The sequence below is a fragment of the Haliotis cracherodii genome, unplaced genomic scaffold, assembly GCF_022045235.1.
Source record: "Haliotis cracherodii isolate W230 unplaced genomic scaffold, xgHalCrac1.p SCAF_4, whole genome shotgun sequence".
Lineage (NCBI taxonomy): Eukaryota > Metazoa > Mollusca > Gastropoda > Lepetellida > Haliotidae > Haliotis > Haliotis cracherodii.
Window position 1 is genome coordinate 52391200 of NW_027266297.1, and position 27930 is coordinate 52419129.

Consider the following 27930-nt stretch of genomic DNA (forward strand, 5'->3'; position numbering starts at 1 on the left):
CACTGGGTTGTCTGGTCCAGACTCGATTATTTACAGACTGCCTTCATATGGTTGGAATATTGCTGAGTGAGACGTTAAACAACAATTTTGTAGTTCCCATTAAAGCATTTCAGAGTCATAATCTTAAAAGTGTTTCAGTATTCACATTTCACTGTGTTGTCAATAAAACAACATCGTTGGGAATATAATGTTTATTTACATATGTACACTGGCAGTGTAAAACACTGTACTGCTGCTGGGGAAAGACAAGTGACGAATTCCTTCTGTACCAAAGCTGCAGGGGTCAACAGTCATGCTGAGTATTGTAGTCCTCCTCTTGTCATCACTGTCTCAAACCTTGCTCTTTGGGTTGTGCAGGTCACCTTGTCGTAGATGATTTCTTATTGAAGATCTGGCAGAGACATCACCAGCCAAAGTTGCTGGACCTAGTCGAAAGGACATCAATGCTGGCACGCACAGCTCCAGTATAGCCGGACCAGCACAGGTCCAGTAATGCCGGACCAGCACAGCTCCAGTAATGCCGGACCAGCACAGCTCCAGTAATGCCGGACCAGCACAGTTCCAGTAATGCCGGACTAGCACAGCTCCAGTAATGCCAGACCAGCACAGAACCAGTAATACCACACTACCAACTCTCAGTCAGATTTTAAAGAGAGATACATGACTTTGTTGATAATTTTCTTGTCCGGGTTGATTTTTTTTAGCAACTGGGCAATAGTGTGAGTCATCTGTTCATTTGTCATGTTCAGTTTCTTAGATCGGAACTTCTGCAGTAAATCTTTTGTTGTCATTGGTTTCCGCATGAGGTACCGACGAATGGCATCTTCTGTTATACCCTCGCTATAAACAAAGATGACAAAGAATAATTAAATGACAGCGAATAACATATATCCATCTCAAGCCAAAACTGTAAACATGAACAGGCATACAGTGTGTCAGCTTAATGTGGGAGGAAGTGTTGCAGGTCAGAGATATTTACCACTTTTGTGAAACCCATATGTTCATGGTGTGAACACCCATGAACACCCAGGGTAGAATAGGTCTTCAGCAACCCATGCTTGCCGCAAAAGGTGACTATGCTTGTCATAAGTTGCGACTCACGAGATCGCGTGGTCAGACTTGCTTGATCACTGGATTGTCTGGTCAAGACTCGATTATTTACAGACCACCATCATATAGCTGGAATATTGCTGTGTGCGCACTAAACAAGAAACAAACAAACATGGTGCAAACAAACCAAAGGCTTTAATCAAGGTGAATCTGGGATTTGAACCATGAAGTGCTGGCCTTCATAAGAGCAACAGCATACACCAGTGGATCATCAGTATAGGTTAACCCATAGTATTTATGTTATTTCAAAGCAAGTATATTTCTCACTTACATTTTGGGATTCATTGCCATCCTATTTGAGCATTTATGATAGGGTGAGTGAGTTTTGGCCTTTACACCACCTCCTGTACCAGTAACATTACAGCCATATCATGGCAGGGGACAAACATTACTGTATATGACTATAGATAAGCCAGATTTTGAGGACCAGCACAAAATATTCTTTAGAAAAGAGTCGGCCTATGTGAATGTTAACTTTCCGAGAACTATTTTTCATTGTGAGCACTTGCGTATCATTGCTATTTCGTGTATTGTTCCCAGTTAAAAACTACATTGAATTGCTTCAGGTGAACGAACTGAAGATAACAAACTTTGTTAATGTAAATGTGAAGTCTGTGATAACACATCACTAGACATGAAGATTTATCATTTTAATGGCTTTTCCTTTTGTTCTAGGCATGGTTTTATATGCAGAGATTGAGATTACTGTGTGTAAACTAAGCTTGAAATAGCAATCAGCTGTATACCTATGTGAGGAATTGAACCAGCCAGGTTTCAGAATGATTATTAACTGCTAGACTACCCCACCACCCATGTACGATAAGATCTAAATCAGATACCTGTATGTAAATACACCCGCTGGTGTACAAGGCTTAATTATGCATTTCAATGTCTAAGTACATCATGTCTTTGGAAAACTTGAGTTTATTGAAAATGTTAGTAAATTTTGGGAGCCATGCTTTTCCTCGCGTTATAACCGAGTTAGCGCTTTATTGAAGGGTGCAATAACGAGGGAACACTGTAGTCAGAAAATGTCAAAAACAAAATGCCATTGATAGCTTCTCCATTCCAGTTTTCACCATTATGGGTGTAGAAGTAAGTTAATAATTAAATTTGCTTCATTGAAATGACAGGGGGGGGCACCGGTGGCCCAGTCGTCTAAGGCGCTGCGATCCGCTCTGCAGAGTTGCGTCCCTTGGGCATGCCAGAAACCTATGGTTGTGGGTTCGAATCCCGGTTCACCCCAATTATGTTTCTAGGTTTGTCAGCACCATACCCGTGCTCGTGGGTTTCACCGAAGTGGTAAACGTCTGAGACCTGCATCACTTCAGGCTTTCCTCCCACATTAAGCTGACACGCCGTGATATAACTGGAATACTGTTAAAAGCGGCGTTAAACCCAACTCACTCACTCATTGAAATGACAGAGAAATCCAGACATGGAACTCCTGGTTGTGTCAGGCTGAACTGAAGCCTGCAGGGTCTATACTTGCCTAGATCCTCCACTGCCCTGTGTCGTGAGAGGACTGTCTGTCCGGGACTTCTTCATGGATGATGACTCTCCATCCATCTTCCTCTTCACTCCTACAACACATAGAGATAATAAAAAGTCCACTATAAGCCAGTGCTTGTTTGCCTCTTGTACTATCATGCCAGCCAGTTCTTCCACTCATGTTCTACCCCTTGCAATCAACACCTAGGTCAGCAGACCAGGACATGATTTCATAATTTTCTTTATATATGAAAATGTTACAAGAATAAAAACGAGGCTCTGACAGGGACATGGCCTACTAGAGCTATACATGACATGCAGGTTACCTCTTTCATCAGGTTTTGGAGATGCTGTTTTATCACCTTTTTTCTTCTCCGAGCCTTTCTGAAAATTACAGATTAATATACAAAATCAGAAGCATTACATTTACCAAACATCACAAGATACTTGTGCTATGTAGGAATGAGTCCAAGTTAACCAGGTTTAGCCCAAACATACATATATCTGTTTTCTTAATCGTACACTTTAAGCCTGTGCCACTTCAAAGATATACAGACACAGAGACACACCGACACCGACACACCACGCGTAGGTTTGACTGTGTATGATAATATTTCAGCTGTATCAAGCCTCTAGGTAATCAAGTGTGTGGATCTGATGAACCAGTGGACATCTTCCCGAGGCAAGGGTGTGAACTGACTATAAAAGTCCAGTTTCCACCCTTGCCATCGAGGCTAGAATTATGGAGTTATATTTAGGCTGGAACTAACAAGTCTATGTATAGTCCAATCAACATCAGGTAACGAAATCGACATCCAGTTCATAAACTGCAGTACAGATTTCAGTCGATTGCAGGATTTGCAAAGCATGTGTACTGCCATGTGACTGTGACTCAACAGATATTTTCCAAATCTGTTCATGTTTTTAATCAAGGTGCTCACATGATTTGATGCACTTCGCAAAGTAAGACCCGTTTTTATTACAACATAGATTTTATCGATCATGTTGTCTAGATTGGGCGCCACCATTTTTTTTTAAGCAAGTGTAAGTGATATGAGAGGTGGAATCTGATTGGTCAATAGGGACACAGAAAGGACACTACTCGTAATAGCCACTAATGGTGCAATGATCGAGCCCAGAAATTCCAGCTTTGTTCCACAAGGGTGGAAATTGGACTTTTACAATTGGTTAACTCCCTTGCCTCGGGAAGATGACCAGTGGAAGGTAGATGGGCAACAAATCACACACCATCAGCCAACTGACACACTGTAACACTCTGATCCACACCTTACTCAACACAAACAGAAGAAAAGTGCCAAATTCCAAGCTCTCTGTTGTCCCCAAAACTTTAAATACATTCATTTTATAGACTTATGTCATGTTTTCTGCATGAAATGTATTGCCACACATCCTTTGAATATTGTAGTAATCACAACTTTGTATTTTGTAACCTATAATTGTAGATATAATTATTTAACTATGCCTACCGACAAGACTGAAAAAAAGTACAATTTAATTAGCATTAGCTTCCGTGGTGATGCAGCCGTCAAACCAGCTGTTTCAAACAGAGGGGGTTTATTGTGATTTAACAGCCTCTGAATGACCAAACAGAATCAAATAATTTGCCAATTCATGGTAGAATGCATTTTACAACCATAGAAGCATTTTATTGCTACAGGAGAAACTCAATGGCAATGTTTTCTGTGCAGAAGATCAATAAGATTACTTTCCTTACTCTCTGTAAATAGAAAACACACCGTATTCGACGTAATAAGGGCCCCGCTCTAATAAGCGCCCACAGCGATATTTGTTAATATTTTGGCTAGTGAACAATCCCAATTCGCACCCCTTCCGATTGATCAATGTACACAAGACTTATTTATTCGTGTATAATACGCACTTGTGTGTTATATCCACCCTAATTATGGGCAATTAAATTCTGGAAAAATATATCTGTCGTATATAAACATTTTCAGGCTGTCAGCATAAACCACAAAATTTATCTTTCAACTCTGTTTTTTTCTCTCACCAAAATACCATTCTAATAAGAGCCCCCTATTTCTAATTTTGAGAGCGCCCTGGGCGCGTATTACGTCAAATACGGTAATTGTTTCCATTAGGTTCTTCTCTGAGTAAAAGCTGCCCAAATGAGCTGCAGAGTGAGGGAGCTGACCTGCATGAACAGAGCTGAGGAGAGCTTGTCGTCCTTCTCTATATCTGAGTCGCTGTCAGAGCTGGAGCTGCTACTGTCGCTGTCAGTACCTGCCATGTAAATATGCATGCATAACAACACGAAATGTTCCTGTTGGCAAGAAACAAGAATAACCAACTTGAACAGATTATTTGTTCTCTCTAACATAAGCTTGCACGATGATAAAAGATTTCATAGGCTCTATTTTAGTCTACATACACATCTTTAGCTCCGTATTCTACTCAGTGTCAATGATCACATAATCCATGACATGACTCCACCTACCAGTCTTTTTGCCCTTGCTATCTTTCTCCTTCTCATCATCATTCTCTTCTTCCTTGTTCTCATCTTCGTCTTCATCTTCCTCGCCCGAGTCAATAAGTTTTCTCAGCCCAGCCTCCTCATCCACTCCCTTCTCTTCATACTTATCTGCCTTCTCCTTGTCTTCCACCTCAGACTCACTGCAAACACAGATACCAACCATTGTCAGGAAGCAGTGCCTCTAACTCGCCATGCAGTAATCCATCCATCTTCATCTGATGCCTCTAACCCTCCCCCATCATCTGATGCCACTCACCCTCCCCTTCATCTGATGCCCCTCACCCTCCCCCTTCATCTGATGCCCCTCACCCTCCCCCTTCATTTGATGCCACTCGCCCTCCCCCTTCATCTGATGCCACTCACCCTCCCCTTCATCTGATGCCACTCACCCTCCCCTTCATCTGATGCCACTCACCCTCCCCCTTCATCTGGTGCCCCTCACCCTCCCACTTCATCTGATGCCCCTCACCCTCCCCCTTCATCTGATGCCACTCACCCTCCCCTTCATCTGATGCCACTCACCCTCCCCTTCATCTGGTGCCCCTCACCCTCCCCCTTCATTTGATGCCACTCACCCTCCCACTTCATTTGATGCCCCTTACCCTCCCCTTCATCTGATGCCACTCACCCTCCCCTTTATCTGATGCCCCTCACCCTCCCCTTTATCTGATGCCACTCACCCTCCCCCTTCATCTGATGCCCCTCACCCTCCCCTTTATCTGATGCCACTCACCCTCCCCTTTATCTGATGCCCCTCACCCTCCCCCTTCATCTGATGCCCCTCACCCTCCCCCTTCATCTGATGCCACTCACCCACCCCTTTATCTGATGCCACTCACCCTCCCCTTCATCTGATGCCCCTCACCCTCCCCTTTATCTGATGCCACTCACCCTCCCCTTTATCTGATGCCACTCACCCTCCCCTTTATCTGATGCCCCTCACCCTCCCCCTTCATCTGATGCCCCTCACCCTCCCCCTTCATCTGATGCCACTCACCCTCCCCTTTATCTGATGCCACTCACCCTCCCCTTTATCTGATGCCCCTCACCTTCCCCTTTATCTGATGCCACTCACCTGCCTGAGTCGCTCATGTAATCCACCTCCCTGTCATCAAAGTCCCCTTCGTCACTCTCCTCGATAGCCTCATCATCAGAATTGTGTTTTGAATTTTTTTTCCTCTTTGGGTCAGACTTTCCCTTGCCTTTCTTAGGTTTCTTCTTTGCAGCATCACCTTGAGTTGAATGAATTTGCAGTGTCAACACGATATTATAGCTGTCATCTGTGTAGAAGATTTGTTTAAAGAGGAACAAAGTTGTTGTATTTAGTTAATAGTTATTTAGTTTATAATGGTAATCTTTGTCTGGTTGATGGAGACTATCTCCAAATGAATTATGCTTGGAACAAATATGACCACTGGAATTAGGTTTGCATACCATCCTCTCCATCCTCATCTTCCTCTTCATCATCGTCAGACAATTCAGCCCAGTCATCCTGATCCGTCAGTTTCTGGATGTTAAAGGTAACAGAATCATCAGGAAAGGACATAGTCTTCTTGCTTCATGAATAATTTCCTGAAGATTTATTGACCATGTTGACCATGTTGAAATTTCTGACTGAGTAAGACTAACTTTATTCCCCCAATATAGCAAATATTTCCAATTATCTGCAACACATACGGATCACTATATCATTTTGCATAAAATGACTGGGTGTAAAACAAACATTTCACGCCAGATGAGAAAACCTGGCTCATATTGATAAATGAGAAGAGTGATATGCTTATCATCATGGCTATTCCATGACAAATACATAACCCAGTGTTTCATTTTACTGGTAATTAACAGTGTTTTACAAGTAAAATGAGGTCTGGGTTCAGTCATTCATGTGAGTGACAGTCCCTGTGGACCTGCAAACAACATACCTCATAAATCTTTGTTGTTGAATAAAATATCGGAAATAATCAATAAAGTATATTTTTCAAACTAAGTCAGTTTGTCTTTCAGCATCAGGATTTCCCGTTGTCTATTTAAAGTGCGAGCAAATAACATTTTGCTTTGCTTTGAGTTTAAATATCTATTTTTAGAGACTTAATCTTGAACCAAAGAGAAATGTTGAACATGATGATTAAAGAATTAAAAGCATGTAATATTCATACTTCTTTTCTTTCTTTTTTTTGTTCAAAGTTGGGACTGACAAAACTTAAAGGGGACTGGTAATTTGTAAGTTGCCAGTCCACTGGGACTGGCAGTTTCAAAAGCCTGCGGGAACACTGCAATACCCATACTTACAAACTCCTTCCCTTTCCGCTTGCTACCCTTGGGCACCTTCTCAGAAGCTTCCTCGTCCATATCCACTACGTCATTGCGTAAGCGCTTCTTCACCATGATGTGGAAGTAGTTCAGAGTTTTGTCTCTCCTGCAACATGAATGTCTTGTGCACATACTTTCCTCATAGCTTGTGTAACATGTGTCCAAGCTTCCAGGCTGAGTCACTATGAGGGTAGGGACAATGATTATAGGTGAAACTATGGGGCTGGTAGAACTGTGGCGCTTGAGACAACTGGGCTGCCCGTACCCCTTATCATGTATGAACTCTCAGATATCTAGTGGTGGCGCCACTCAAATTCGAACAAGCACATCATGCAGCCGCTTTTACAGGCACTGCTTAAGACTGAAAAGGATGCATCTTTAAATTCTTGAAAACATCTTACATACACTGACCAGATGACTGACTGATTAAACCTGGTGTCTAGGTGACTGACCGACAAAACAACACAGTAGCCAGGGAACTGACAGACAAAAAAACACAGTGGCCAGGTGATTGACAAAACAACACAGTGGTCAGCTAACTGACTGACAAAACAACACAGTGGCCAGGTGACTGACCGACAAAACAACACAGTAGCCAGGGAACTGACAGACAAAAAAACACAGTGGCCAGGTGACTGACTGACAAAACAACACAGTGGCCAGGTGATTGACAAAACAACACAGTGGTCAGCTAACTGACTGACAAAACAACACAGTGGCCAGGTGACTGACCGACAAAACAACACAGTAGCCAGGGAACTGACAGACAAAAAAACACAGTGGCCAGGTGACTGACTGACAAAACAACACAGTGGCCAGGTGACTGACTGACAAAACAACACAGTGGCCAGGTGACTGACTGACAAAACAACACAGTGGCCAGGTGATTGACAAAACAACACAGTGGTCAGCTAACTGACTGACAAAACAACACAGTGGCCAGCTAACTAACTGACAAAACAACACAGTTGCCAGCTAACTGACTGACAAAACAACACAGTGGCCAGGTGACTGACAGACAAAACAACACAGTGGCCAGCTAACTGACTGATAAAACAACACAGTGGCCAGGTGACTGACTGACAAAACAACACAGTGGCCAGGTGACTGACTGACAAAACAACACAGTGGCCAGGTGATTGACAAAACAACACAGTGGTCAGCTAACTGACTGACAAAACAACACAGTGGCCAGCTAACTAACTGACAAAACAACACAGTTGCCAGGTGACTGACAAAACAACACAGTGGCCAGGTGACTGACAGACAAAACAACACAGTGGCCAGCTAACTGACTGATAAAACAACACAGTGGCCAGCTAACTGACTGACAAAACAACACAGTGGCCAGGTGACTGACAAAACAACACAGTGGCCAGGTGACTGACTAAACAACACAGTGGCCAGGTGACTGACTGACAAAACAACACAGTGGCCAGGTGACTGACTAAACAACACAGTGGCCAGGTGACTGACTGACAAAACAACACAGTGGCCAGGTGACTGACAAAACAACACAGTGGCCAGGTGACTGACTAAACAACACAGTGGCCAGGTGACTGACTGACAAAACAACACAGTGGCCAGGTGACTGATAGACAAAACAACACAGTGGCCAGCTAACTGACTGACAAAACAACACAGTGGCCAGCTAACTGACTGACAAAACAACACAGTGGCCAGCTAACTGACTGACAAAACAACACAGTGGCCAGCTAACTGACTGACAAAACAACACAGTGGCCAGGTGACTGACTGACAAAACAACACAGTGGCCAGGTGATTGACAAAACAACACAGTGGTCAGCTAACTGACTGACAAAACAACACAGTGGCCAGCTAACTAACTGACAAAACAACACAGTTGCCAGGTGACTGACAAAACAACACAGTGGCCAGCTAACTGACTGACAAAACAACACAGTGGCCAGCTAACTGACTGACAAAACAACACAGTGGCCAGGTGACTGACTGACAAAACAACACAGTGGCCAGGTGACTGACAAAACAACACAGTGGCCAGCTAACTGACTGACAAAACAACACAGTGGCCAGGTGACTGACAGACAAAACAACACAGTGGCCAGGTGACTGACAAAACAACACAGTGGCCAGGTGACTGACTAAACAACACAGTGGCCAGCTAACTGACTGACAAAACAACACAGTGGCCAGTTGACTGACAAAACAACACAGTGGCCAGCTAACTGACTGACAAAACAACACAGTGGCCAGGTGACTGACTGACAAAACAACACAGTGGCCAGGTGACTGACAAAACAACACAGTGGCCAGCTAACTGACTGACAAAACAACACAGTGGCCAGGTGACTGATAGACAAAACAACACAGTTGCCAGGTGACTGACAAAACAACACAGTGGCCAGGTGACTGACAGACAAAACAACACAGTGGCCAGGTGACTGACAAAACAACACAGTGGCCAGGTGACTGACAAAACAACACAGTGGCCAGCTAACTGACTGACAAAACAACACAGTGGCCAGGTGACTGATAGACAAAACAACACAGTTGCCAGGTGACTGACAAAACAACACAGTGGCCAGGTGACTGACAGACAAAACAACACAGTGGCCAGGTGACTGACTGACAAAACAACACAGTGGCCAGCTAACTGACTGACAAAACAACACAGTGGCCAGCTAACTGACTGACAAAACAACACAGTGGCCAGCTAACTGACTGACAAAACAACACAGTGGCCAGGTGACTGACTGACAAAACAACACAGTGGCCAGCCAACTGACTGACAAAACAACACAGTGGCCAGCTAACTGACTGACAAAACAACACAGTGGCCAGGTGACTGACCGACTAAACTCTTCCTCTGCCTCCTCAGAGTTGAGGTACTTGTATCTGATCTGCGGGGTGTAATTGTTCCACTCCTCGACCGGCACTGCCTCAAACGCTCCGTCAGGACACTTTGTGAAGATGTAGTACGATGTGTTGTCAGCAATCGTTCCCTCACGCACACCCTTGTATCTGTGCAACACATATAGTATATCAACATGCTATCACATGAACTTGAGAGACAACTGAAATATAGATACAAACACTCAAGCAACACCAGTCTAATACAACACAATTGTTTCCACAGCCTACAAGTGCACCATCCTTAAACATGGATCAGTTTGCTCTTACGCCATCTGACTTTTCAGATGTAGGGATGTAGAAGAGTACATGTATTTATACAAAGAATAATACTTAAAATGCATGATTTTGTTGCAAATTTCAATTTTCCTAGATACATTAAGTCACTTCCAGGGAGAGAAAAAAAAGTCATAAGTCATTTAAATGTCCAAGTGAAAGTGCTGAAAACACATGCTCCATAACTGGATTCCAAAACCAAACATTTGTGAGCGTGGCCTAAAGTTACTTGCGCAGCGGTGTGTGACAGTTGTTTTCATTGGCTGATGTGAAGAGTTGACAACCATATGGATACATCAGGATGTGTTGCTATTTCTGTTAATTCTACATAAATAGCATTGCCATTATTGTAGAGTGTGTGAAACAACCTTTGATCTTGACATTGTGAATAATTAAAGAACAATTGATGTTTGTAATTAGATTTTTATGACTAACATCCTCCTTGGATACCATGTATCAACTGCTGCTGCCCTTGCTCCTATTTCACACAATGGCATAAGTTGTGGACACAGTAATCAAATGGATGAGCAGACAGAAAAAGCCCTGTAATGTGATTAAAAAATCAGAGGCTAAAGGAGGTAGGTTGGGCACCGGCCGATCATTGAAACTGATCAGCATGTCAAACTCCAGATTTTTTGCCTGTCATTTTTTGTCGTCTCTTTTACGCAATTTTTGTATTGTAAATTAAATTTTGGTCAAGTATTTGTGATTATGCCCTAAACATGCTAAAGTATTAAGTCTGTAAAGTTGCTATGACTCTGACTGTGAATGGAGGGAGGGGTTGTTGAGCGATCAAGCGTGTAACTTGGGACATCTCCTCCAACAATGACCATATATGGAGTATAGTTATGAGCATTTCTGATTAAATGCAATGTTTTTATACTTACCTGACGCTACACAGTGCTTCAGCATCCCTACCTTTTACAAACAGACAGTACTGGAACGAAGAGACAGTTTAAACAGACTACAGCCTGTGCTCAGGCATCCACCAGTTATCCCCCTTGGCCCCCACTCCTCATATCCTTCACAGGATGACATCAGACGTAGAGGACACAGTGGCGCCAACGGTAAGGCGAAGGAGGAGGACGGAGTCCGGCTGGGCCTATAGGTGTAGCATCAGGTAAGTATAAAAACATTGCATTTAATCAGAAATGCTCATGTTTTACCTTACCTGATGCTACACAGTGCTTTATTCGACTGATGGAAGGCGGGCTTACCGTGAGAAGCGCCAGGCACACTGAAGAAGCACAACAAAAACCGTCCTGCAGGAAACCCAGCAGGCAACAGCAAAGTAGCAGCTCCCGGGACAGCAGGCAAGAGGATAAGATGCAGAACAATCCTTCTCTGAACAGAATGGTGGTCTGACTGTAGAGAGAACAATGCTTGACAGAGGGTAAATGCAAGGTATTCCGTGTCTGTCTCAAAAAGAAGGGGAAAAACGGGACCCAAACTTTACGAGGTACGAGCACAAAGGATGGTCCAACCTTGGCAAAAGGCGCCAGCGGGGCCAGCGAGGCCAGTGGGGCCGCAGACAGCCACACTCCTCGGAATCGGCATGGTCAATGGTGTCGGGGGTTGGTCAGCTGCTGGGGCAGGACAAGTGGACCAAAGTTATGCGTACCCTCAACGTCCTCCACAGAAATGTTGCAAAGATAATGGCTGGCGAAGACAGTAGTAGATGACCATAAGCACCCATCCATGATGGATCGGACGGCCAGGCAGTTGTTTTTTGGCGATAAAGTCCCAACGAAGGCCAAGGTGAACCAAACCGTGAGGACGCTGGTCGAACTGGACACGGGTCACATCCAGGGCATGAAGCTCGCTAACCCTGGCAGCTGTTGCAAGGGCCAGGAGAAAGCAAGTCTTCAAGGTAAGATCTTCAAACGAGGCAGATGCAAGTGGCTCATACGGAGCCCGGCGTAAATCCTGCAAAACAACATTGAGATCCCAAGCTAGGGGGCGGAACTTCTTAGTCTGGTCCTCCAGTCGAAAACCTTGGACCATTGCAAAAAGGGCTGGGACCGATGATAGCCTGGAACCTCTAGCTATCTTGGGGACAGAATTGAGCGCAGCAAGATAGGTTGCAATTGTGGAATCGTTGCAGGTGACGGGATTGGCGAAGGAAAACCAAAAAATCAGCCACTTGTGGAACGGTGGCCTCCACTGGAAAGATGTGCCTGGACAAGTAGAAAGCCACTTGTCATCATATAGGGAGCAAGTGGAGGGATAATGAGCTCTGGAAATAGCCGCCGCAGCAGGAGCTGAAAATCATTTAGCGATCAGTGACTTCTGAAGCATGCCAAACGTGCAGACTGTAACCATCAGGGTCTGGATGCGGTTGTCTGGTGTGAGGATTGAGCAGCAGATTTGGCCTCGCCAGGTGATGCTTCAGGGTTCTTCTGCGAGCTGAAGGAGCTTTGGAAACCAAAACCGGGCCGGCCAGTGTGGCGCGACCTAAAGCAGATCCAGAGGACAGGTCGGGGCCGCCTTCTGAATGACCTGGGGGATAAGAATTGGGGGGCGGAAAAGTATACGCCGTCTACCTCCCAAGCAGCTGGGTCCTGGACCGGAGACACATACACCAGCAATTGGTGGTTGCACACCACTGTGAAGAGATCCACGTTAGGAGTCCCCAGGCAAGGGCACAAGAACCGGAAGGCTTCTGGGTGGAGTATCCATTCTGTGGGGCACTTGACAGGGAGTTGGCTAAGACGTTGCGACAACCTGGAATGTGACAGGTCCGTATCAGAAAACGGAGACTGTCAGCCAGATGAAACAAGTGAAAGGTCTGCTCCAGGAGAGAAACAGATCGAGTCGACCCTTGCCTGCTAATGTAATACACCACCACAGAGTTGTCTGAGGCGACCATGAGACAGCTGTTGCGTAGGATCTGACGCTAATGATGAATCGCCCGAATGACCGCCTCCAACTCCAGATTGTTGATGTGCCATGCACATTCCGAAGGAGTCCAAAGACGGGAAGCGGTTTCCTGGAGAAGGTGGGTGCCTCATTCTTGTCATAGAGGAACCACTCAAGACGTTTGATGGGACTAGCCACAACTCCAGGAACGGACGTAATTCCCTTGGCAGAGGAAGAAGGCGGCCCTACAGGTCTGAGCACAGAAATTGCATGAGAAACCGTTGAAGGGGACGCAGTTGAAGACGACCCCTGGACATTAGATCCTGAGCTGAGGTCAACAGCCCAAGAAGGCTCTGCCACTGGCGGAGATCGAGAGGTTGAGAGAGGGCTCTCCTGACCCTGGATTGGATCGCCGTGAACCGATCCGGTGGAATTTGTATCAAGGAGAGGTCTGTCAGAAAGAGACCGCCTATGAAAGTGAGATGGCGAGTCAGATCTGATTTCTCGATGTTGATGATCCAACCCAACCGATGGAGGAGGCAAAAGGTGAAATCACGCTGAAGAATCAAGGGTTTTTTTACGCCATGACCGAGGATGCAGTCGTCAAGGTAGGCTCTGAACCGAATCCCCCTGCAATGAAGGAATGCAACGATGGGATGGGTTATACGTGTGAATAACCATGGAGCCGTGGAAATGCCAAATGGGCGTACTTTCCACTGAAAGTGCTGGCCCCGGAAGATGAAGCGGAGTAAACGACAATGTGTCGTCTGAATGGGAACGCACAGGTAGGCATCCTGGAGATCCAGACTGATGAGGTAGTCCATCGGTTGAAGGAGGTGGCACAGAGACCGGATGGAGATCATCTGGAAATGTGGCGGAGGCGCGAGATAATGGAGGTTGAATAGTGCCAGATTGTGGATCATTCGTAGTTTGGACGAACCCTTCTTGTGCACCAGGAAGACTGGAGAATAAAACCCTGGAGAGATGGAATCGGTGTCCAGGAGATCCACTGCATTCTTTGCGATCAGTAGATTGATATTGGCCCAAAGATCCGGCACATCGCCGATATGGAGGTACCAAGGGAGTAGTAGTCAGAGGAGGAACGGCATGGAACTGCAGGCGGTAACCGTAGCAGAGGATCTGGGTAACAAACGGATGCTGGAACAGCTGCCAATTCCTCCAGTAGGTCTGAAGTCTTCCTCCTACTTGAGACAGATGAACAGGGACAACTGGCAGAGGGAGTTGCCAGTTGTCGGGGGTCTAAAGAAAGTCACTTTCGTCGCCAGTCCCCCCCGGAAAAGCGATCTCGGCGGAGAGGCTTGGAGGACCGATCTTTTTCTGGGGTACTGGCGTTGGGGCCAAAAAGAAGAGGACTTCCGCTTCAAACTGGTTCTCTTCCCAACATAAGATTTTCGCTGCTGAGATAGTTGTGAAGAAATGAGACGGTCCATGTTGTTAGGGAGTCGTAACTGTTGTTGATGAGTATCCCAAAGCTGGGTCTCCTTAGCAACAGTCAGGATCTGGCCGTTGGAGAGCACCGACCCAGACCAAGGTTGGCGCATCAGTTGCTTCTTGAACAACGGATCCCAGGAGGACTACTTGAGCAGAGCAGAACGTCTTATGATGGTGAATGTGTACCAGTTGACTCTGTTGCCAATCCAGGACAGAGAGGAGCTGGTCATTGGCCACTGATGGATTCTTCTCCAAGCAGTCCTAGGTGGCCGAGTTGGCAGAAGCCACTGCCGACAGTGGATAGAGAAAGTGACGGAGCGCAGCGTCCATACTACCAATTTGTGAATCTGTCATCAGAATCCAGGTACTGGGCCGAGAGGAGCATCTGTACTTGAATTGATGGCTGGACAGGCAGTGTCTAAAGACTTGCCACATCAGCCACCAACTGGTCACATGGAAAGAGAACTTCACCCGAATCCAAAACTTTGTGCTCCACCTGGGGGGGAGGCGCCTTGCCCAGGTGAAGCACATGGGAGATGATCTACAACCCAAGCCGGCATATAGGCAGGAGTGAGAGACTTGGCTGGTGACGCTTCGTTATAGTCCGGGACAAAATGTTGTTCATCATCCAAAGGGTGACCAGAAGAACAGTGTGACGAAGTAACGGACGAGGCCAGGGAACAACGACCCGGCGACTGGCGGGAGCTGGCAAGATCCGAGATGACAGAGTGCAAAAGCAGGTCATCTGGACAATGCTGAAGTAGTTGCTCCCCAAAAGCACGAATCACTGTAGGATTCATAAAATCAAGCGGCGCAGATGGCGTAGATTGGGGAGGAGCATCCATCGTTGGCATATTTGGATCCGAAGTCGGAGGGGCCGGATTCGACGGAGAGGGAGAGATTGGTGGCGGCGAAGTATCAGGCATCTTCCTCCTAAAAGCAAGTTGTTTCTGGCGACGAAAAAGAGCCTTTCTGTAAGAATTGAAGTCTGTAATTGACATGAGAGCGCAAACAGAGCAGCGATGACCAAACGAGCATGCAGACTTGCAGTAGGAGCAAAGCTGATGAGGGCCTTCTACATAAAGCACAACGCATAGAACACATTCTGCAAAAAATGTAAACAGTGCATAAGTGTAACGAGCAGAATCACATATGAAACAAAATATGTTATTGGACAATATGTGAACAAAGCGCACAAACACACAAGCTAACACAGTGTAAAGCGTGACTGGGAGCAATTCTAAAACATAATACACCTAAGTAATAGGAATTATGTCAATAGAAAGGCATCAACAAAATAAATTTAGATTCACCAATAGCTTAAGAAAACTATAGCAAAAGGTACATTAACGTGCTATCTCGTAAACACGAGACGCATGAAGTTAATAATGGTGACCAAGGCGCGAAACGCGCAGAGTTACGCAGCCACGAATAAAAATCGAATTACAAGCTGTAAACTGCAAACGAGCGGACATTATCAAGCATGGAAAAGATATATGGGGGTAACACTACCTGAAGAGGAATGTTGAAGACAATATTACACGGTAAGTAGAACTCTGTTCCTGAGTATGTCTGTCCGTGAGGCAGACAGAGAAGAATATGAGGAGTGGGGGCCAAGGGGGATAACTGGTGGATGCCTAGGCACGGGCTGTAGTCTGTTTAAACTGTCTCTTCGTTCCAGTACTGTCTGTTTGTATAAGGAAGGGAAGCTAAAGCACTATGTAGCGTCAGGTAAGGTAAAACATATATCCTCTGTTTATGAACGTCCTAGCCGCCAGGCGATACAAAAGAGAATAAGGGTACAGGCAATGTCAGGTAATCAGATTGCAAGGGGTCACATCGCACAGGACTGCAGTGGTGCATGACACATGACTACAGTGGTGACTCTAGTGATGTATGGGATGTGTAGGGGCGAGTTGTTTTTTTAAGCTGGAAACTGTTTTTGACATTTCCACACCACGAACGAAGAATAAGGAGAAAAGCAAAGAGTGAGATAGGATAAGTTTAAATTAACCTGATCTACACGCCACTTTTGATGTTTTGAATATGACATTTGAATTAACAATGTTATTATGTATCCAGGTCTGCAAAGTTGTGCCTACCCATGAGACTTGCACTGTAACACACAACATAGACAAGATGATAATAATAAGTAATGTCATGGCTATGAAATGATACCAATCAGTTGCTTTGCACAATTTATATAGAAAATTACTCAGTTAGATAACAATTCCGACACTCTTGTGTGATGTTTTCATTTCCTTAATCTGTTAACAGAACTAAATAGTTGTTAAGATGCCCTAATCTCATCAGTCCAAAAAATTTATCAGGCAAGGAACAGTGTAATACAATTGTATACAACAGTGTTTGAAATAACTGCCTGCTTGCCCACCTGCCTGTGGCTGGTAACATTTCTTTTGGGCTGCATGAAATTTTCCTCGACCTGCCCGACTGTCAGATAATTTAAGACTATTTACGTATTCAGTTTTATAATAACTTGTCATATATTCTTAACTGAATCATGATGCGATCTGTCTCCTATTATTTGTGATTTTTCAATTTTAATAACTTTGAAAATGAGCAGGCAACATTAATGGGTCACCTGCCCGACTGTCTTGTTGGGTTTTAAAATTATTTCAAACATTGATATACAATACAGGTGTCCTGCTCTGGGTTTATTGTGTATAGGAAAATAAACCAGTTTAATATTTGAACCTGAAAACAACCTACTTCTTCATATTTTTTCCCTGGCCTATCTTCAGCATCCATGGCTGGTCCTCCGGGTTATACTTCTTCACTCTGATCCCATACTTCTTCCTCCGTGCTTCCTCCTTCTGTTCCCGACCAAACTCACTCCCAGCGCCAAACTTGGGCATGGTGTCAATGTCATAAGCACTCTTAAATTCCTTGAAGTTGTTTTCTCTCTCTATCCTCACTGAAGTCTGAAGAGCAAACAATGATGCCAAGACATTTTTCCATATGTTTCACATACGAAGATACAGAACTTAAGCAGGATGTATCCTCATGTTCAGTAAGGAAAATGACGAGCCATCTAGGTCACACCGCTTCACTACTGACAGACACAAGTAATCTACTGTAGTCATGACAGTAGGGCATTTTTTTTCAATTACTTGGTTTGCATTGAATGTATTTACAATTGAATTTTGACAAGGACTGAAGAAATTGTTCAGTAGGCTAATAAGGTAGCAAAGTAACCATTTGCCGCCTTTGTCTCAGGCAACATCAGCTTAAATTACACATCAGTTCACAGTGTAATAACGTTTGGATTATCTGCATTTAACTGGACATATCTCTTGACCTCTCCTTGCAATGTATGCCATTTACATGTTAACTCTAATGTTTTGTGGCAGCTTCAATCACAGGGTTGCATCTACCCACCTGTGCCTGCTGAAGTTTCACAAAGTCAAGGTCCACACCACTTCCGATCTTCATCATGCTGTACTTCTTTTTTCTTTCTCTGAAAATGGGAAATTTGTAAGGAATACTAATCACATATTCATATTTTATATACCGTATTCGACAAAATAAACGCCCAGGATGCTCTCAAAATTAGATATAGGGGGCTCTTATTAGAATATTATTTGGGTGGAAAAAGACAGAGTTTAAAGATAAATTTTGTGGTTTATGGTGACAGCCTAAATGTTCATGTTAGCAAATATCACCATAGGCGCTTATTAGAGCGGGGCTCTTATTACGTCGAATATGGTAATGGCAAATTTTAGTATAAATTGTATATTAAAAAACTTAACCTATCTCACACTATGCATAACTTCTTTCTTCTTCAATCCTATGTGGAAACATTCTTGAATCATGTTTCTAGCTTCTAAAACAAAAACATTCACCCAAACACACCCCAGCATATCTATGGTTACAACCAACAACTGGGTCAATTACATGCTCTCGTGCATGGTAACCTTCCAAGCCTTGACCATATGCATCTCTCTACCATCACATTCTCTTTCTTTGAGCTTTCAGGCTAAAGGAACTGAGATGCGGGTATGGTTGGGTGCACATATCGCGTGAGAAATAGGATAGGAATATCAATATACAATTTATACTAAAATTTCCAAACTATTAAACTTATCTTATCCCACAGTATGCATTTTATCCCCCAGTTGGATGGTGGGCCTCAGACACCCTAGCCTGTATAGACTACAACCGTGAGAATACAAGAGGAAGCTGGATGAACTCGTGAGCAGGAAAAACACACAATCAACCTTTATTGACAATCCCCAGATGTCAATTAAACGAAACACCATGTGATCGGGAATACATGTCGAACATGTTTTCACATATGTGGTCATAGAATGTATCTTAGAATGACCACATAGCTGTAAATGCATAAACAACTCAAATCGATTCTGGAACGATATCGATTCTTCAAACTAGTCACAGCGCTATCTCCAACGGACAATATGGAGTGACTGTTCACCATCTCATTTAGTGCTACATCAAAGTTTTCAAACATATTCTAGTGCATGAACCGAACCGGGATGCGAAGAGGAATGATTGACAACACCCATAAGAAGACCTCAAACCAAAACCTTACATCACAAATACTCAAGGCAGAGGTGAGTCCAATAAAGTTTTGGGACAGGGTTCTATTTTTAGAAACGCCTTACGGCGACTTCAATGTTGAAAACTAATAGTCTCTACAGATGAGTTTTTCACCCTTTCAAAGGGACTTGGCCTGGGAAACCCGAACAATAAAAAATACATACAACACCAAGGTTCACATTTAAAGTTTTATTACATATACACTATCATAAGCAAGTGCAAGGGTCATGAGTATATGACATATCTAACTGCATTTGCTGGAATGTGACAGTTGTTGCGCCAGAACCAAGGGCCAAACTTGTGAAAACCCAGAACAGATGTGACTGAGGTGTCGTGGAGGTCATGAGAGGCGAAAACTGTGTCGAACTTCCAGAAGCACCCTTCCATGATCGCAGAAATGGTGCATGAACTGTGTGAGGCCACTGTTGAAGCAACTGGTCGGGTTTCATGAGGGTTAGACGTTGTAGGTGGAGTCAGCCCAGCAAATGTATACGCTCAAAGTATGATAGAGCAAAGCTAAAATTGATTGTGGTACAGAAATTTCTAAGATGGACACAGTTGACAGCGAAATGAAGAGTCTCTTCTGTGAACGTCCATGTTGATGAGAAGCCGCCAGAAACCAATGCAGTGCTCGAACTGGGCAAAGGGAGAGATCTTTCTGGGCATCTGATCCTAAGGACAAATAAGCATAGGAATTGTAAATAATCGATCAGGTTGGCCGGGAAACTAACTTTTGGCCAAAAAATCCCAAAGAAGGCCAAGGAACGCCCTTCGAACTCCGAATCACTTAAACTGGTCCCTAATCCAAGCAACAGTAGCCAAAGCCAAAAGAAACACCGTCTTCAGTGTGACTGTCTCAAAGTCTTTATTCACCAATGGCTCACAATCACAGGACATCAAATGTTGTAGGAGGTCCCACAAAGGGCCGGAAATGTGAGGATTTGTCAGCCAATTTATGTAAGTGGATGAGAAATTGGTAGATGAACAGTAGAGACCATTGCACTGGAAGTTGTTAATCAATGCTAGGTAGGTGGCTAAAGTAGAGCCTTTAAGCTTACGTGTAGATCGTAGATGATGCAAATCTTCAGGGATTTGCTTAGGTGAAGCCGAGGTAGGAGTGGAAATGTCATGAGCATGACAATAATTCTCAAAGGCTGTCCACTTGTGATCGTAAACATGAGAGGTAGATAAACGTGAGCTGCAGTGATAGTCTTCACTACCCGCTTGGAGTAGCCTTTAGCGATAAGGTACTTCTGCAGATGTGCTAGATGCATAGATGGTGCATTGCAAGGGACAGATGGAACCACTGAGAGTGAAGTTGAAGTAGACGATCGATGCTGAGTGGGGAACCAATAAGGTGAGACCAAAATGAGACAGGTGACTGGTGGCTTCTATCTTCTGCAGGGCCTGAGGAAGAAGGAATGTAAGAGGAAATGTGTAGGCATTGAGGCCCTCCCACAAGATTTACAATGCATCCTGATGCCAAGTGTGAGGAATGGGGATGGGTGACACGAAGCGCTGAACGTTGAAGGGGTCTATCTCTGGGGCCCAGTACAGATGGCAAACCCACCGGAACAGCATCAGGTGCAGGGATCACTCTGTTGGTGATTGCCTGGACAGGGAGTCTGCTATCATGTTGGTGTCCCCAGGAATGTGATGTGCCTGGACGTGTATGTTGTGGGAGTCAATGAGCTGGAAAAACGACATTGACTTCATGGATCACGTTCTGTTCATGTACCACACTACTGCAGTGTTGTCAGACTTTATCATGAGGTGAGAGGAACTCTGACCAATGCGACACTGCTAGAATGACAGCCTTGAATTCTAAGCTGCTGATGTGAAGGCAACAATCTTTCATCGGAATACTGCCCTGCAGCTTGGAGATCAGGATAGTGCACTCCCCACCCCACGGTTGAGGCATTGACAAACAGATGAAAGAACGGGACCAACAGCCTTAAAGAGATGACACTGTAAAATTTTGTTGCAACTAGCCACTGTAGATGTGGGTGGAGATGAAACGGTAGAGAAATCTGTGTCTGACAATCGTCAATCCTGATAAAGGGTTGCGAAAAAGTATTGAAGCGGAAGTAGATGCATTTGACCTCACACAGTGAGGAGCTGGAGCAGTTGTTTGTGTGCCAGTGGAACAAGTTGAAACTTTACCCAATGATTGCGAGGGATGAACATCATGCCTTGCTGAGTTTTGAAGACAGCCCCAATGAATTGGGGTTGTTGGGTGGGCACGACCTCTGACATGTCAACCTTGATCAACCAGCCGATTTACAGCAGAAAAAGGCACGTGAAGTTGAGCTGTTGATGTAGGATATCGGCATCAGCGTAAACTTGCATTCATTCACCGAGATAAGCATCGAACACAATCCCGCAAAGATGTAGAAATTTAATGATGGGCCATGTAGTGCGGGTAAACAGCCACAGGACTGAAAAAAACAAAACGGAAGCAGCTTCCACTGGTTGTGGCAGCCTTGTGAAAATGAGGCAGGACTTCCAAATACTTCGCTCTGAAAACCTTCAAGTTCAAGATCAGCCGGAGCTTTAGACTGTCTTTCGGCTGTCTCCTCCTCCTTGAAGACTCTCAAGTGCCCTTAGGTCCAGTAAAGGTGGCCGAACGTCTGGATTCCCTGGATCCCAGTTGTCTTCTACATCCTCTTCCACGTACACGAAAAGGATTAGCACGAGAGGAGATACGATCCCTCAAATCTCATTGGCAGTCACAAACCAAGGGTAGTTACAATCTTGCAGTCTTCTAATTGACGTTTCTGTAGGTGAAGAAGATCTACAGTCACTTGTAAATTGTTGTCCTTCTGTGACCTGCTCCATTCAGTCTGCGAACAAGGTACATGATGACCATGGGAGTTAGTATAACTTGGCCTTGAACTAGTCATCCTGAGCCGATGTTGAGCACCAGTGTGATGGGATAAAAGATCCAGGAAGTTAGTAATCTTATCCTGTATATATCCTGTGCGGTATAAGTACTGTGCCTCTAACAAAAGCATCCTCTTGATATTTATGGGAAGGGGGAGGCGGAGAGAGCTTCTGTTGCCAATAGAATAGTTGAGATGAGCGGTAGTGTGTGTCATATTGTGGTATCCAGATGTATGAGGTCCCGATCCTCAAAACTGTATGACAAACACGAACGTTTCTGAGAAAAGGTGAAAAAGTCACTATCAAATTCATGTCACATTAGATGTCTGGCGGTGCCCTCAATGGTGCTCAAGGGTGAAGTGAGGAACTTAAAGTCTATAACCTAATCGACTGAACGAGGTGAAGACCTTATTCAGGTAAGATGAGATGTCCAATAATACAAGGCTTGGAGGAAGCGTAATATTTGAAGAACTGGCCAATGGTACCACAAACCCTGTCAGTCAGTCCACAGCTGAAGTGGTTCGTCGTAGTTGCACATTGTCAGCAATTCAATGGAGAACGGACTAAGGATCAGTGGGTTTGAAGCCCTCTGCTGAGGCACAGGATTCCCCATTCTGTCTTTGGTCTCAGGGGGCCAACTAGTAGGAAGGATCAGTGCATGAGATACTGGCTTACCCGAACTGGGAGGAGTACGATCTGGAGATTTGTGAACTGATCGGGAACAGCTTTGTAAACGGTGACTTTCCTGATCCAAGTTTGGTGAAGAACGTCGATCCTTCGGGGGTTGGGGGGGGTGGGGGCGAGTTTGAGGATTATCGCTATAACAAGGTCAGTCTGAGTGGACCAGCTGAGTCTTTGTTTAAGCACCTTAATCATGCCGAGCGCCAGACAGGGTAACAACAAGTACCATCTTTTAACGTCTTTTGGTATGATGCAGATGCGGATCAAACCCCAGACCTTCCGCTCTCCGGACAGATGCCTGCAAATCAAATCTCAAAAAGAAATTTTAAAATATATTCTCTAGGTCCAAGAAACCCTTCCACACACAGTGGCGGGGCAGTCGGGTAGCCTAGTGGTTAAAGCGTTGGCTCGTCACGCCGAAGACACAGGTGTGAAGCCCATTTCTGGTATCCTCCGTTGTGATATTACTGGAATATTGCTAAAAGCGGCGTAAAACAATACACACTCACTCACTCACACACAGAGGCAATTAGAAAGAGAATGACTGAGGCACGTGGTCAAAGGTTACCATGCACAAGAGCACGTAACTGACCCAGTTGTTGGTCATAATAACAGAGATGCTGGGGTGTGTTTGGGTTAATCTTAATGTTTTAGTCTTAGAGTGAGTGAGTTGAGTTTAACGCTGCTTTAAACAGCATTCCAGTTATATCGCAGCATGTCAGCTTAATGTGGGAGGAAAGCCCGAAGTGATGCAGGTCTCAGACGTTTACCACTTCTGTGAAACCCACGAGCATGGGTATGGTGCTGACAAACCTAGAGACATAATCTGGGCAAACAGGTATTCGAACCCACAATCATAGGTTTCTGGTGTGCCCAAAGGACGCAACTCTGCTCAGCGAATCATGGCGCCTTAGACGACAGCCAACCATGCCCCATTTTGTTTTAGAAGCTAGAAACATGGTTCAAGAAGTATCAAAGGAGAAAGAAGATAGGCATAGAGTGAGATAGGATGTGTTTAAAAAGTTACATAATCTGAAAACATCACATTGCTTCTCACAAGAATGAACATATGATAAATTTAATATGATTATGAAACTTACCTTAACTCTCCCTCTTTGGGAGATGACTGTTTGAGAAATAATACCAAACATGTACATTTAGCAGGTGAAGTATTGTCTGGAGTAAGCAGCAGAAAACAAACCATCAATGTAACCGTACAAAAACAAACCTTGGTACTCTGACAACATGTTCCTGGACATCAGAGGTTGAGGTCTGAAACATCAGGATTAGTCAATCACATAGCCATTAGAATATATTTATTATATATAATCATCTCATCCACCATCTTCCCAAGGCAAGAGAGTTAACTGACATTAAAAGTCCAGTTTCCACCCTTGCCAAACTAGGCTGGAATTACTGGGCTCAATCGTAGTTACGTCCCCTCTAAGCCTCTCCTATGAACCAGTCAATTTCCACCTCTAGTATCACTTGCGTTTGCTTCACACAAAATGGTGGCGCCCAGTCAGGACGATTTGATCGATAATCAAGATCTATATTGTGATAAAACGGGTCTTACATCGCAAAATGATCTATAATCACGTGAGCACCTTGATTAAAAACATGAAAAGATTTGGAAAATATCTGCAATCGACTGAAATCTGCACGACAGTTTACGAACCGGATTTCGATTTTGGTGTGCAATTTTGATTGGACTATGCATAGACTTGTTTGTCCATCCAAAATGTAACTCCATAATACCAGCCAAGTTCAGCAAGGGTGGAAACTGGACTTTTAATAGCCAGTTAACTCTCTTGCCTCGGGAAGATGCTCATCAACTGAATGACATGTAACTAACGGGCCTGGTGCCACTACTGAAAAGCAGATGGAAAAGAAACAATTTAAACATCCAAATATTTATTTTTATTATGTCTCCAGATTGTAATTTTGACTCTTTTACAACATAAAATGTTACATATAAATACCATGTCTACATCACTATCAGTGATTCAAGAAGCCAGCTGCGGTTTTACTTCATGGCAGAATGACTTTGATTTAAATAAATAATGATTGACATAGCTATCTATTTTTATTTCGACCAACTTGTGTGGAAAAGCTGAAATGAATCTGTGAAACATAAAATTAAAAAAAAGTGGCCTTAATGTTGAATAGATAAGTTATTTCCTTCTTGTATGACAGAACCTGACACACACATCATTAACTTAATCCTGAAGATATTGACAAGGTCAAAGATATTTTCAATAGGAAAAACAGAAATCTTGGAACCAATACATAAATAAATTAACAGAAGTTGTAGAGGAACACCAAATGACCAACAAGTTGTTGGTCATTTGGTGTTGTTGAACAAAGAAAAGTTAATGGGTGCTGATAGATGCTGTGACAAGGAAAGCCAACATTTAACTGCTGCTAATAGGTGGCTTTACCTATCAGCGCCAATTAACTGTTGGCTTCACTTGTTAAGTTTCCACCTTTATTATCTTATTACTTTTGTTGTTCTGACAGGTACATATATATGCTCTCTGCTTCATAGCATTTATTCACCTGATGAAGGAGTAAGTATATACTTCGAAACCTTGATCCTCATAATAAAGAAGCTGACATCCATAAATATTCTTCTACTTTTGTGTATTTGTATTGCGATTGTATGTGTTAGCACAGGACCATGTAATAATAACAAACAAACTCGCAGACGAGGCCGAAGAGGAAGCTTTGAAAAATAGACAAAAAAATCTATGTGGGCAAGTTTAGAAATTTGTGCTGCACTCCTTTTCAAGCTCATCTACGACTTTTTTTTGCGATTTTGTGAATCATAATTATTAGTTACATGGTCCTGTGATCTTACTTTCCATGTTTTTCATGTAGCACATTAACAATATAAAGAAGCATCGTTCATAAACACACCCGAACATTTGTTCCTGTCAACCGGAACTTGTCACTACAGGGTCGGAACATTTTTATGGGCAGCCATTCGGTAAAAAAATACAAAGTTGAAAAAAAAGGACAAAAGTATGCAATTAAGGGCAAATATTACGAATAAAGAACTAAATGTTACTACTAAAGGTCAAAATACAAAACAAACAGACGAGGGTTAAACATATACAGTTGAAATAAATGTCAAAAGTATGCAACATTAATAGTCAAATGTTACGAAAAGACTTCATAAGAAAAGAAAGAAGAAGGTGTACGAAAGAACGTCAGTGAGCACAAAAGGATGTTTTCAGTAAAGAACGTCAGTGAGCCCGAAAGGACGTTGACAATAAAGAACGCCAGATGGCGCTGCAGTTTGTAAAACATTCTGAGTTTAATTGGATTGTTCCGCCCTGTATATGATAACTGCATGCCGAGGTGCACAATGTATTACGTCATTCCTCGTGCACTCATCGTCTGATGTCACACACATATATACACATGTATTTATAATGTATAATGAACACATTGTGCATAAACATGTTGCGTTTAGCTTTGTCACCGCTAAAGGGCCTATTCACAAATACAGTATACTGTGTAATCCAACATCTGCCTAACATTAGTACATGTATTTTGTATACAACCTTCAAAAAACACTAACTTAACGCTAATCTAGAATTCATCTACAATGATCCAATAACTGTTCATGCTTGGTGCAACACTAGGGTACTATGATGCCGAGTTTTGTTTCAGACGCACATTTTCATCTGAAAAGTGATCATTGTTAAGCGAGAATTTGATTTATTTTTAACAGCTTTTCGGAAACTGTGTGCAAAGAAAATGCTGCCTATTATCTTAACAACAAATATGTATATATATATCAAATGGATTTGTATGCATATGTATAACTTACACATTCGCTAGGAAAAATAGCTCGCCATAAATAAAGAAAATCGATTTTCATCTATGACGTCAGCGTTTGTGTTCAAACCATATTTATTTCGCTTGTTTACATCCACATTTATATTTGTTACAAGGCAACTTGTAAGTTGATGAAAATGTGCGTTTGAAGGTTGTATACAAAATACATGAACTAATGTTAGGCAGATGTTGGATTACACATGTATATATGTGTGTGACATCTGACAGTGAGTGCACGAGGAATGACGTAATACATTGTGCACCTCGGCATGCAGTCATCCAAGCTCCTGACAGCGATAGTCCGTTCGCGGAGCTCTCTATATTATGTTACCGAGAGTGTAACGAAGGTGTCACGCGCTGGGAACGAGCTTGGCAGTTAACATATACACGGAACGAGCCGATTAAACTCAGAATGTTTTACAAATTGCATCGCCATCTGGCGTTCTTTATTGTCAACGTCCTTTCGTGCTCACTGACGTTCTTTATTGAAAACATCCTTTTGTGCTCACTGACGTTCTTTCGTACACCTTCTTCTTTCTTTTTATGAAGTCTTTTCGTAACATTTGACTATTAATATTGCGTACTTTTGACATTTATTTCAACTTTGTATGTTTAACCCTCGTCTGTTTGTTTTGTATTTTGACCTTTAGTAGGAACATTTAGTTCTTTATTCGTAATATTTGATCTTAATTGCGTACTTTTGTCATTTTTTAAACTTTGTATTTTTTTACCGAATGGCCGCCTATACATTTTCAATCCCGCAATTTTATGTATTTACCCTAATATATTTTCAGGCACGGGACAAAATTTGGGCGAAACCAAAAAATGCGTACAAGTCTTTGCCAGACGAGAAACGACACGTCCCATAGATTTCACAAAGAAATTACTTACCTGGGGTGTAGACATAGACGCAGACATATCTTAAGAACTTGTTTGGGGATTTCAAAGTTGTGATTTGTTTAAAATAGAAATATATTATCTGTTATCACATAGGTATACACCATTCGGCGGCCATGATACTCAACCACTGGTAGCTTTAC

General features: G+C 43.5%; 1 protein-coding gene across 1 annotated transcript; it reads right to left on the reverse strand.

The window, feature by feature from the left end:
- Positions 1-184: 184 nt before the first annotated feature.
- Positions 185-27905, reverse strand: LOC139480139 (general transcription factor IIF subunit 1-like). The gene is made up of 13 exons (XM_071263170.1): positions 27782-27905; positions 24273-24316; positions 18302-18380; positions 17633-17844; positions 10256-10426; positions 7403-7529; positions 6548-6620; positions 6189-6345; positions 5078-5253; positions 4775-4863; positions 2928-2985; positions 2603-2693; positions 185-840 (listed from the first exon to the last, which is right to left on the reverse strand). Exons 1-13 carry the CDS (start codon positions 27806-27808, stop codon positions 636-638), a joined length of 1509 nt encoding a protein of 502 aa, XP_071119271.1. The 5' UTR covers positions 27809-27905; the 3' UTR covers positions 185-635.
- Between the last annotated feature and the right edge of the window lie 25 nt (positions 27906-27930).

Excerpts from the sequence above, each read along its gene's own strand:
- LOC139480139 (XM_071263170.1), bottom strand. The coding sequence starts at position 27,808 with ATGTCTGCGTCTATGTCTACACCCCAG. Across the intron at positions 17,845-18,301 it reads TGAAACTTCAGCAGGCACAG|ACTTCAGTGAGGATAGAGAG; the intron begins GTGGGTAGATGC and ends TTTGCTCTTCAG. Across the intron at positions 6,346-6,547 it reads AGATGAGGATGGAGAGGATG|GTGATGCTGCAAAGAAGAAA; the intron begins GTATGCAAACCT and ends ATTCAACTCAAG.